The 12,707-nt window shown below is 35.0% G+C and overlaps 1 protein-coding gene across 1 annotated transcript; it reads left to right on the top strand.

The window, feature by feature from the left end:
- The first annotated feature begins 4,570 nt into the window (after positions 1-4,570).
- LOC138135769 (uncharacterized) lies at positions 4,571-7,100 on the top strand. Its single transcript, XM_069054634.1, has 4 exons — positions 4,571-5,816; positions 5,869-6,076; positions 6,131-6,489; positions 6,550-7,100. The coding sequence occupies exons 1-4, from the start codon at positions 5,598-5,600 to the stop codon at positions 7,036-7,038; spliced, it is 1,275 nt and encodes a 424-aa protein (XP_068910735.1). The 5' UTR covers positions 4,571-5,597; the 3' UTR covers positions 7,039-7,100.
- The last annotated feature ends 5,607 nt before the right edge of the window (positions 7,101-12,707 follow it).

The following is a 12,707-nucleotide window of genomic DNA, read 5'->3' on the forward strand; positions in this document are numbered from 1 at the left end:
CTGCGATAAAATTGTTTTCGAACTTTTCGCGATAGTCGACCTGCTCGTCTACAGCATCTTCTTCAACGTGAGATTCGATTTGTTTTTAGACGCTGTCAAATTCGCTCTCTAAGCTTTTAATTTTCTCAAATTTCATTTTTAGTTGATCAAAATTCGGATTTTCTTGGTTGAGCTCGTCGACCATCGAAACAAACTTTGTGAGGTGGGCCTTCAATGCCCCTCTGGATTTGATTAATGCAGCTAATGATAGCTCAGGCATTTTGAAAGTTATGTACGAACGTTATGTAATGTAACCAACCGCCTTAATGACTAAATTCGTTCTGACTAAACGATGGTTTTTACTTCAAACCGCAATTTGAGGTATGCACACAATTTGGAAGGTTGGTGAGTGATAAGAAATGTGGATGAGAAGGAAGCCACTGACCTGCACTTTCCTTTGCTCTACGGGGGGTGTCGTCACTGTCGTCGCTGCCTCGGGAACCTCTGGGCCTGCAGATGGATTCGTCGCAATCTCGATTACGATCCTGGTTCGCTGTGAGGGCGCTCGATTGTTGCACTGGACTTTGATTGCACTGAAGCACTACTTTTTGATACACATCCGGCTCGAAGGACCAAAAATGTTTCGGGGTTTTTTGCCTCCTACGAAGTTTGACGGATGTTTCCGCACCCAGGAGTTTGAACCTATGACACGCCAATTGCGTGTCCGGTAGGGTTTTCTTTTTACGCGTAGGGGTTTCGCACAATGTGGACCGTGATTTCAAAATGAGGATAGATGCTTCAGATTAATGCAAAGATGTATTGGTGTTTCTGGTTCTACATTTGCTTATCAACTAACTTAAAACTAACGAAAATGTACAAAAGTGAATTCGCACCCCCTCTCCGTCATGGGTAGTACGCTGGTGGTCTTTTGCAAGATGTGCATGAGCCAGATGGCGGGACTTTCCCACTATTGTGAAAGAGACCACCAACGTACCGGCACCGGGGATGATTGTCGACAGGAATATTGGAAGCGGCGTCATAAACTAAATTGGACCGGCCGCTCCAACAATCTTGGAGAAAGGTTTATCCTGGGTGGAGATTATAATGCCAAACACCTGAATTGGGGTTCAAGAATCACGACGACCAAAGGTAGAGAATTAAAAGCAGCACTCAGGGAAAAAGGATGCGACATTCGTTCAACCGCCAGATCTACTTACTGGCCGTCGGACCCACGAAAAACACCAGATCTTCTGGATTTTTTTATAACCAGGAAAGTAGCACTAAATTTCACAGATGTGAACGATAACTTCGATGTTACTTCGGATCACTCAGCTGTAATCCTGACCCTCAGCCATCATATAATAAAAAAAGAAAACAAACCCTATTTAACTAATAGAACTACAGACTGGCTGAGCTTTAGAGAGGAATTAGGAAAAAATATTCAATTAAACGTACAACTAAAAAATAGAAAGCAACTGGATACAGCAGCGGAACAATTCATAGCACAAATTCAAGAAGCAGCATGGAATAACACGAAACCATACACATACAAAACAGTGGGCAACAATTATCCCTTCGAAATAAGAGAACTAGTGAGAGATAAAAGAAGGGCTAGGAGAAAGTGGCAGACAACTAGGAACGCAGCAGACAAAACCAAATTAAACAACCTTAGCCAACAATTAAAGCGTGAAATTATAAACTTGAAACAATCCTCAATCAAGTGTTACCTGAGAGAACTGACAAATGAAAGAAGTACGGACTACTCACTATGGAGAGCTACCAGGAAGCTGAAGAAACCAATAACATATATACCGCCATTAAGAAAAACGAATGGTAATTGGGCAAAAAGCGCTAAAGAAAAAGCGGAGGCTTTTGCTAATTATTTAGAGCAAACATTCCAACACTATACAGCTCAAAATAATTCCATGAGTCAGGAAGAATATAATAACCAAGACGATGAAAAAATTCCCCTAGTTACTCCAAAGGAAATCGCCAACGAGATTAAAGTAAATCTTAATCCAAAGAAAGCCACGGGGTATGACCTTATAACTGGTGAACTACTAAAAAACCTGCCCAAAAAAGCAATAGTAATGTTGACATACCTGTTCAATGCAGTAATCAGGTTGCAACATATGCCCAGCTGTTGGAAAGTGGCAGAGATGATAATGCTACATAAACTAGGAAAACCAGCTAACGAGGTTAAATCATACAGGCCTATATCGCTTTTGCCAATCATCTCCAAACTCTTTGAGAAACTGCTCTTAAAAAGACTAAAAGCAATTATTGAAAATAAAAACTTAATACCGAGCCATCAATTCGGATTCAGGCAACAACATAATACAATCGACCAAGTACATCGTATAACAAACGTAATAGAAGAAGCATTAGAGGGAAGGGAAACCTGCTCGGCGGTATTCCTGGACGTTGCCCAGGCCTTCGATAAGGTCTGGCATCAAGGACTGATGAGTAAATTGAACAAGATCTTGCCAAAGCAATATGTGCACCTGCTGGAGTCATACGTCACTGGAAGGATATTTCGGGTAAAACAAGAAGATGAATAAGTACTCTCAGTTCAAAGATATAAAGGCCGGAGTGCCCCAAGGCAGCGTTCTAGGCCCAGTGCTTTATTTACTGTATACGCATGATATACCAAAGGGAAACAACATCACCATGGCCACCTTTGCAGATGACACGGCGATATTAGCAGTTGGTCGAGAAATTAGCAGTAGCACTAGAAGATTGCAAAGTGCTTGTGATAAAATAACAGAATGGACTCGTGTCTGGCGAATCAAATTGAATGAAGCAAAATCTGTAAATATAACTTTTACAAATAAACGAATAGAGGGCCAGCATAATGTTAACATGAATGGCATCGTAATACCCTACGCTAATACGGCGAAATATCTCGGAATGACTCTGGACACAAAGTTGAAGTGGAAAGAGCATGTGAAAAAGAAAAAGAAAGAACTCGTCCTAAAATATAAGAAAATGTACTGGTTGATAGGTAGAAGTTCCCAGTTGTCTATATATAACAAAGTCTTGTTATATAATCAGATGCTAAAGCCGTCCTGGCTGTATGGTATTCAGCTCTGGGGCTGTACTAGTCAACGTTATATAAAAATAATACAGACTTTCCAGAACAAAGTGCTCCGTAACATTGTCGATGCACCGAGATATGCGAGAAACAGCGATATTCATCGGGACCTAAACATCCCGTATGTTGCCGATGAAATAAAACGCTCAGCCCAAAAACACTAACAAAGAGTGAGAGACCATGTCAACCCAGAGGTCACACAACTACTGGTAAAGGACGGTTCAACCCGACGATTGAAAAGAAAAAGACCTAGTGACCTAGTGCAATGAGTGATAAGTGATAACACCAGCAATAGTTAATAACACAATCTTTTTGACACCATTGGGTGAATATTAGTTTTAATTTTTTTTTTTTTTTTGTCTATCTAAAAGTAAATTAATGGTTGGTCCAAGTGACCAGTTTTAATAAAATTATAATAGTTAAATTGGGATATTTTCAAAGATCGGGAGTGCTATGGTCACCATGGCAACCGAATTGTTTTGTTTAAATAAATTATTGAAAAGTTTGCGCTACTTCCATGTTGTGTTTTTGTCGGTTGTTTTACGTGTTAAAATTTTTAATTTGACAATACGAGATACTAATTCAAAATACTGTTCAAATTTTGACAATTTTTTATAACATAATTTTTTTTTCTAAAAAATAGCTTTTATCATTTTTCATTAAAATCTTATTTCCTGCGTTTAATGTTTTGTTTGTCGGATATTCTTTGGCAAAGAATAACTTAAATAGCACCTACCAATACATGATACAAAAAAAAAATTCTAAGACAATGAATTACTTAAAATTCAAAGTGAGTAGAACTCTTCAAACGATCATTGTCACGGGTATTGGTAAAAAATATACAAGAGATGCTGAAAGTAAAAATTTATTAAGAGTGTATTATAAAAATTAAATATTTTCCCCGGTTTCATTCTCTTCTATGTCATTTTCATCTAAAATTGTTGATGGTGGGCAATTACAGTGGCCTATTTTTGAACACGTTGTTTTTAAGGAATGGAAAAACAAAATAATCAAGGCAAGTTGTTGGTACAGTTGGGAGTAAAAAAAACGGACATCAAAATTGTGACATTTTCAAAAATTCAATACAATCCATTCTTTATTGTCAATGTGACAGTTTATGACAACTGGAACTTTTGAAGAATTGACCAGACGGACCTACTACCTTGTCAAAAATAAATTACTTCCTAGGAATTAGCCACAGCCTTACATTTTTGACATATCTTTTGTCTGCCACCAGAAACCACATAGCCCCCAACCTAACCAAATTTATGGCAACCTAGTATCGAATATCCCTAAATCCTAGAGAGTAATTTATTTTTGACACGATTGTAGCACAGTTATTAACTAAACTGTCACAATCAGTCTAAATAAGTTTACATGTTGGAAGGGCGGTTTCGCACTTATGACTGTTATGTCAAAAATTATGTCTGTTTTTTTTTACTCTCCACTGTAAAGCTTGTTTGACACGATACTAAATTTTTGAGAAAATTTACTAGTAAATAGGGCCCGGATTTTAGGCAAAATGGACTATTTTTATTTTTTAAGGCACATGTATGAAACTTGTCTATAAATGATTTCTGGCTTAATTAGAGTAATTAGAGCCATATTTGATTCTGCCTATTCGGCCTAAAATGCCCTTTAAATACCTATTTTACCTTTTAACTGCCTGAACATGCCTAAAATGACCAAAAATCAATTTCATTTTTGCGGTTTTTTCCCAATTTTCGAATTCTGGGAAGTTTACGGTATTGAAAATCTAAAAGTGGTACCTCAATAACATTTACAATGCTTTATGATTTTAAAATTTAAGGAGATGTAATTACTGAAATGTACAAAGTGCAGTACAATACAGGAATTACTTTTTCGCTTTTACGGTTGGGACCATGATGTCAGCGGTAAATACTCCGACAATACCTAAGTACCACAAACCATTAGACTGGACTGGCATAAATTACAGAGTTTATCTGTTTGCCTCTGTTCGAAGGGGTGCAGGTATACGCGGTCTAATGTTTTCTGATACTTAGGTATTGTTAGAAGCTTTAACGTATATAAAATGGTCCTTGCCATAAAAACGAAAATTAAAATCCCGAAGTGAAACAATAAGAGAAACCTTAAGGGTGTCATTTTCTAAAAATTTAAGAAATATAAAATTAACCATCTCCTCTGAAATTTGGTGGGAGACGTAAATATAAGCATTACAAATTTGTCATTTCTCGTTTACTTTATCTCCGTGCAGTGGTCGTGTTTCTTGTGAACCTGTTTAAAGTGAACATAATGCCGAAACAAAAAATTAGTTTACGCGAAAAAATATTACAGTGGACAAGCAAGAAAGATTTATATGAAATAAAATCAACCCGAGAAATGTTTTGTAAAGCTTGTGGTAAACTGGTAAGTTAAGCATAATTAAAAATATGTCATTTTATATTTTTTACTTATTTGAAAATTTTATTTTTTGTAGTTTATATGCGAAAAAAAATGTCACTTGCAACAGCATGAGCAAACGGCCATCCATAAAGAGAACATTATGACACCGCTTCGGCAAACGTTGCTGACACAGAACTTGGAGGAATCGGCAAATAGTACATTCAATATGGAACTTTGTAACGTCTTTTTAGCTGCCAATATACCATGGCACAAACTACAAAATCCTGCGTTTCAGAATTTTCTGACAAAATATTGTGGTAGAAAAATTCCGGATGAGTCTACTTTACGGAAAAATTATTTACCAAAATGCTACAAAGATGTATGAACATACTATCTTTTAATATTTAATTTAAAATTATTTTCACTTTTAGACTATTGACCGCATTCGGAATGAGCTGGATCCTTTTAACATATGGGTTTCAGTTGACGAAACAACAGATGCACTTGGGCGATATGTGGCGAATTGTCTGGTTGGGAAACTTTCAGAAGATGAACCTGGAAAATCTTATCTTTTGGCGTCTAAACAATTAGAAAGAACAAATCATGAGACAATAGCTAGATTCGTAAATCAATCTTTAGGTAAGGGTTTTTCACTTTTTTAAATTTATTTTGATTTAAAATTTCTATGCGTAGAAATCTTGTGGAGTACCAGAGTTGTTGCTGAAAAGTTTCTTTTGTTTGTAACGGATGGAGCACCATATATGATAAAATCTGGTAGACACCTTAAGGTGTTTTATCCAAAAATTGTGCATGTCACATGCTTAGCGCATGCTTTAAATCTAGTGGCTGAAAAAATTCGCTATCAATATGAAGATGTGGATAATTTAATTTCGAACGTGAAAAAAATTTTCGTTAAGGCACCTTTGAGAGTTGAAATGTACAAAGAAAAACTAAAAGAAATGCCACTGCCTCCACAGCCAATTTTAACACGATGGGGAACATGGCTTCAGGCTGCTATGTTTTACAGCGAACACTTTGATTCCATTAAAGAAGTAAGTATATAAAAGATAAGCAAATTAATTGATTGTTAAACTGTTTTTAACTACTCACAGGTTGTCATGTCCTTTGATGGAAGTTCTGCTGTTGCTATTCAAAAAGCACAGTCTATAATGAAGAAACCCGGAATAAAAAAACAATTAATTTATGTTCGCAGTAATTTTAAAATAATCTGCGAAAGTATTACTCAATTGGAAAAAAATGGGTTACCTTTAACCGATTCAATCAAAATTGTTGAAAACGTATTTACCTCCCTAAAAAAATCTCCAGGCCCTGTAGCAGCAGTAGCATTAAAAAAACTTGAAGATGTTACTGAAAAAAATCCTGGATACAAATTTCTTCTAGAATTGGCAAGAATTTTTAGAGGTGAAGATGTGCCGGAACATGACACCAAAATGGAAGAAATTTATTACAAATTTGCGCCCATTACCTCTTGCGAGGTAGAAAGAAGTTTTTCAAAATATAAGTCCATTTTGGTGGATAACCGACAATGTTTTAAAGTAGAAAATTTAGAGCAATATCTTGTATGCAATGTAAATACGTAACAATGTAAATAACTAACAAACTTGTAGTATTGTATATTAATTAATAAAAAATAATTAGTAAATATCTTGTTGTGTGTACCTACTTAAAACTTTAAAAACACATTTTTTAATTTAATTAACCACAACTTTAAGGACCTAGTATGGCTTATTTTCAGTTTTTAAGGGACTATTTGCAGTAGTTTAAGGGACTATTTTAGGCACCTATTTCCGACTTTTTAATTGCCTAAAATCCGGGCCCTACTAGTAAATGAGAGAGGACCAATGAACGATCAGGATCTGACAAAGACAGACTATGATCCTGATCGTTCATTGGTCCTGTCGAGGGTCTCTCTCATTTTCTAACAAATTTACTACGAAATTTAGCATCGTGTCAAACAAGCTTAAGTGCCTTGAAAATCCGGAAACTTTTGTTGAAATTCCTCGAAAACTAGAGGTGTTGAATAGGTCGATTCGCCGTTTCTGAAGTAACACTGGACAATGAAAATTTTTTGATTTGAAGTGAACATATTGCAATAGCAATTTTAATAGTCAATAATTATTAATAATGACAGTTCTCCATTGTACTGGCATCTGATGACATTTGAATTACATTTTTACATGTTGCCAACTGAAGCGTATTACTCACGGACCTCTGGATTTTTTTTATTTTTGATCGCATGGTATTACTAAACACTTTTTTGTCAAAAACCATTAAAAACAATTATATATTTTCTTCAAAAAATGCTAACCATGCGACTCTAGAAGACAAACTGAACGTGTTTCTATCTGAGCCGGTCAACACCGGGCTACCGAACATCTGCCTATTGTTCTTCTTTTCCCACATACAATTAATTCCAAACAAATTTCCATATAACAATATACTCTTCCTAAAGTCAATCTGTATTGTTCTCTAGTATTTTTCTTACGAAAATAACGATTTCTAACTGGAAAATTTCAGTTCTTATAAATAAACAATAAATTAATGAAACAAACAATGAGCGGCAATTTTTAACCTATAAAGGTTTTAATATGTTTTGTTTATAACACATTAAAAAAAATTCGTTCAAATCCGAGCTCTTGCTACCGGTTCCGAAATAAAAACCTAACGTTACTCCACTATACCTATTCAGGTAACTAATGACTTTTTGGAATTAATGACTGCTGGTACAGTGCAACCTCGTTAATCCGAATCCCAGTGATTCTAATTCTTCCATAATTCGCACAAGTTTTTATTTATCATTGTGTACATTATATATAATGTAATGTAATAATCCGAATTCGTCTGATTTCCTCGGTGTGTCCGAGTTGGGCCCGCGGGTTAATGCCCTGTAATCCTATGTCCGAGTTAGGCCCGGCTACCTGTAATAATCCTCCGCCGCGCCGCGCCGTCTTGACGGCATCGGAGTTCAGTACCTACCTACTTGAGGTAATCCTTTGACAATTCTATCCATTTACGGTTATACCAGAGCAAAAGAATGTTTCAAAATTAACATTTTTATTTCAGAAATATTTACATTATTTTACATAAGAATGTACAAAAAACATTAGATAGATACTCGTAGATACAAACAAACAAGTCAATTATTATTTCTAATTACTGTTAGAGCGTATTATAACAAACAGCATAACGAAATCTAACCAGGATATAGAATTATTCGCTTCAAGTTGAGTTTTTGGGAGAGGAAGTTGGACAGATCTTCTGGCTTGCTACAGATTCTTCCGCGCACGATCCACGTCAAAATCTGATCAAAAAACCATTTTGTCGCAATTCTTGACGCAATAGTTTTGCAGGTTTGTGTGTTAAATTGTCTAGAGCTTTTCTTTTGACGCCATTACTCAGTGCTTGCATCTCTATATTTTCTTCTTCCAGGTGATTATAAATCACTGCTGATCACATTCGTTGGTTCGGAACCGAAGGTTTACACTTTTGCAAGGCAGTTTGATTTTTTGTTGACACAACCCCACCGAATTTCATCGTCGTTTAACATCCTTGCCACACAAAACTTAAAATTATTCACTACAAGCAACTGTTTCCCTTCTTCACTCAAAATTGATTTCATTTCCATTTCTGAGACTAGGTAGGTATTTACAGATTCACTAGCAAATATTCAAATGGAACTAAAATTAAGATTCATTTTTATAATTAGTTGTTGGCCGCGTGGCCCTACTCGTAATGGGATTAGACGGTGCCCGGATTGGGGATACTTGGGGGCCGATAAATTTGAGCGAGGATTATCTCAGGTACCGGGCCCAACTCGGATACGCCCGATTTCGTTACTCCGAATTCATGAAAACTCACGTCCAGAAGCAACTAAATTTTAAAATTCAAATTTTTGAAAGAAATATAAATTTTCAACGCAGTGACCGTGTTGCTAGGTAACTAATAGAAAACAGTGCGTGAAGTGAAAAACAGAAAAGCTTATGTGCGTGAAATCGCATTTCACACACTGTTATGTATGGTTTCCATAGTTTCAATCTTACAACAGTAAAAAAAATTATATGTAAGAAAATGACCCACTTCATGCATACGTAACTGTGCGTCAATATCAATTTTTTGAAGCAATTATAGAAAATAGTTATTTTTCTACAACCGTCAAAAAAACATGACATTTATGCATCGTTATCAAGTCGCAAAGTATGTCATTTTTGATAAATATTTTAAGATCCAAGGAACATTTTACAAAAATTAAAAAATTCAAAAATTTAAAAATGCGGTTGTAGAAAAAATAGTGTTTGTATTTCGTGCGAAAGATGATTGTTTTGTTGGCGCATTTGAATGAGTTTGAAGTCTCGACCTGACGGTTTCGACAAAAAAAAGACTCATTCTCATGCCCCAACAAAAAACAATCATTTTGCGCACTTAATACAAAATAGTTATTTTTGTATTAAGTGCGCAAGTGTTTTTTGTTGGCGCATGAGAATGAATTTTTGGTCGAGACCGTCAGGTCGATTAATGCATTTATTGTGGCATATGGCATCATGGATTGAAGTAAGAAGTAATTTACAAAATTGAAATAGGAATCTAGTGAACTATTGAAAGTGTATATTTGGCTGCCTGACTTTTTCTACAGCATTAAAAAATAAACTATAGTTGAAATTAAAAAAGGGATATTATTATACTCATGTCATATCGTGAGGAAGTTCCTTAACATTAACACAGAACATAATTTAAAAACACAACAAAGTCAAAATGTGGAGGCGAGACGCCGGTAATTATGTTGATTAGCACTTGATTACTTGATAGTAATATCCGTAATAGTGTATGTACTCCGGCAAAAATGCCGTGCCGCCGGGTGGTGGAGGGAAATGAAAATTTTGAAGTTAAAGTAAAAACTATTGTGGAATATCGATCAAAAAACAGGTTCCTTCGAATGTTTAGAATAAAACTTTGACAATTTTTTTAATTGACGTTTTATTGACATTGGCCCTAATTAAGCAGGTAAAATTTTTAATTTGTAACAGTAGCGGGAAATTTCAAAATTATCTTGACGACCAAGATTTAATGCTCGCGAGTGTACATTAATGGAATTTTATTTTTTACCGTCTAAAATACATATCTGCATTTTAAGATTTATAAAAAGCCGTTGACGCATAACCGAGATATTAGTTTCGTAAATCTTAGCTGAGACAGCCAGGGTGATCAAGAAGGACTGTTTAAGTTGGCCATACAATTAAGAACATTTTTTTATTCGGCTATTTACAACACTGCAATCGGATATGTTTTGTGGGTTTATTTGACAGATATCTGACGTAGCATTAATAACGACAAAATAGTACGTTATGAGAGTAAAAATTAACGGCAAAAAGAAATCAAAGTTGCAATTCGGAATAATAATCTAAAAATTAACTAAAGGAAGTTCTCGAAGTGCTCCCCATTTTACTCTAAACATAAATTAACTCTTCTCTCGAACGATTCACCAGAATGTTTATTTTAATTTGAAATGTCAAATTTGACTTGTCACTGATGCCGCTGTCAGTGTGAAGCCGTCAACAACCGGAAGTTACTCCAGTTGTACCATTTAAAAATAAAATTCAGCATTAGGTACCAACTTAAACAGTCCTTCTTGATCACCCCGTAACAAATCCGAAGCGGCATCGTAAGGGATGTAGACTGTTCGTGAAATGAAGTTCGCTGTTGGTTTCAAAAAAGTAGGTAACAGTAGATTTTTAAATTTGGCGCATATAAACGACCGTTGAGGGAGTCATATGACGTCACACTCAATAAAGGTGATTTTTGCAAATCATGCTTCTCCGCTCCTCGTTGTTCTCTGATTCTTACGTTAGTTTAGTCACGGCCACTTGATAGATAACCAAACCAAACAGAACTACCAACACCGAATACATTGCGACTGTGAAAGATTTAAATACCCGTTTCCTGTTCTGATAGAATTAATGGTAAGTGCTTAATTTTTATATAAAATATCACATGATTTCAAAAAATAAAATATAAATCGAGCAAGTTATCATTACCAAAAGTCGTGTCTGCCGCTGTAGCATCAAGAAAATTTATAATCGAGCCAGTTTTGAAAATGTCCGGGAATCAACTGCACCATTTAATTGTCAAATAAAATGAAACAACAAAACTTTTAAGTAAGGTTTTACCGTGTGACTGGCGAAAAACCTTTGATGCTGTACCTATTATCCATTCATTTTGATTGTGACCAATACCTAGTAACTTTTCAGTTGTTATAGGTAGTCCGTTTTTAAACTAAGGGCCAGTTTCATAATAAACTTAAAGTCGACTTTATCTTAAAGTGACTTTAATGGATTGTTGCAATATGTTTCTATGGTAAATGGTAAACTTTAATGTTAAAGTAACTTTAGGCTGATTATGAAATTGCGGGTAAGAGGAGTAAATGAAAAAGTCCCATTTACACTATAAAAAGTTAATAGAAAAATCACTAGATAATTTCTGGTGATCAATTTAAATTATTACACCTTGATCGTTAACAACAATTGCATTTATAAATTATAATAAATGTTTTCAGTTCATTAATTTATAAAGATAAAGGTAAATACAAAAAAAATATTAGTGAATGTTACATTATTTCAATTAGCATATTTAAATGAAACAAATTTTCTACATTCACAAAATCAAAAGTAAACAAATATATGCTGCGTTCGGCAATGTGCTTTGGATATTTTAGAGCTGCCTTTGAACCGTAGTTTTAGCGCGACACATTTAAAATAGTGCTTTTAGTTTAAAAACAGACTATAGGTTATTGTGTGATTTATTTAAATCGGATAAAAAATAAGCAAGATACAGCGTCAAAGGTTTTTCGTCAGTCACCCGGTATCATTAAAAAGATAAGTAAATTTTCGTAAAAAAAATTATTAGGACATTTTGTTTATCAGATTTTAGCAATCTTTATTGCATAAACGAGGGTCAGCAAATCTGAATGCGAGAAGGAAATTGTTTTTCAATATTTTAATTGGTGCGATTCTGTTTTAAAATTTACCAATATTGTTATGTACTTAACAAGGTTCTAGTTGCTATGATATGAAGCTGTTGATTGGTTGGATATATGCAAAGTCAATGTTGTTCAATAACAATATTGCTAAATTTGCAAACAGAATCGCACTAATTATGTAGTTGTGTGGAGCCGTGGTGGAAATTACAACAAAATCTAACAAAAAAATTTAAAATAACGTTAAAAAAATTATTGTCAGTGTTACCGTTTTACGTATGC

Source organism: Tenebrio molitor, chromosome 7, assembly GCF_963966145.1.
Source record: "Tenebrio molitor chromosome 7, icTenMoli1.1, whole genome shotgun sequence".
NCBI classification, from domain to species: Eukaryota; Metazoa; Arthropoda; class Insecta; order Coleoptera; family Tenebrionidae; genus Tenebrio; species Tenebrio molitor.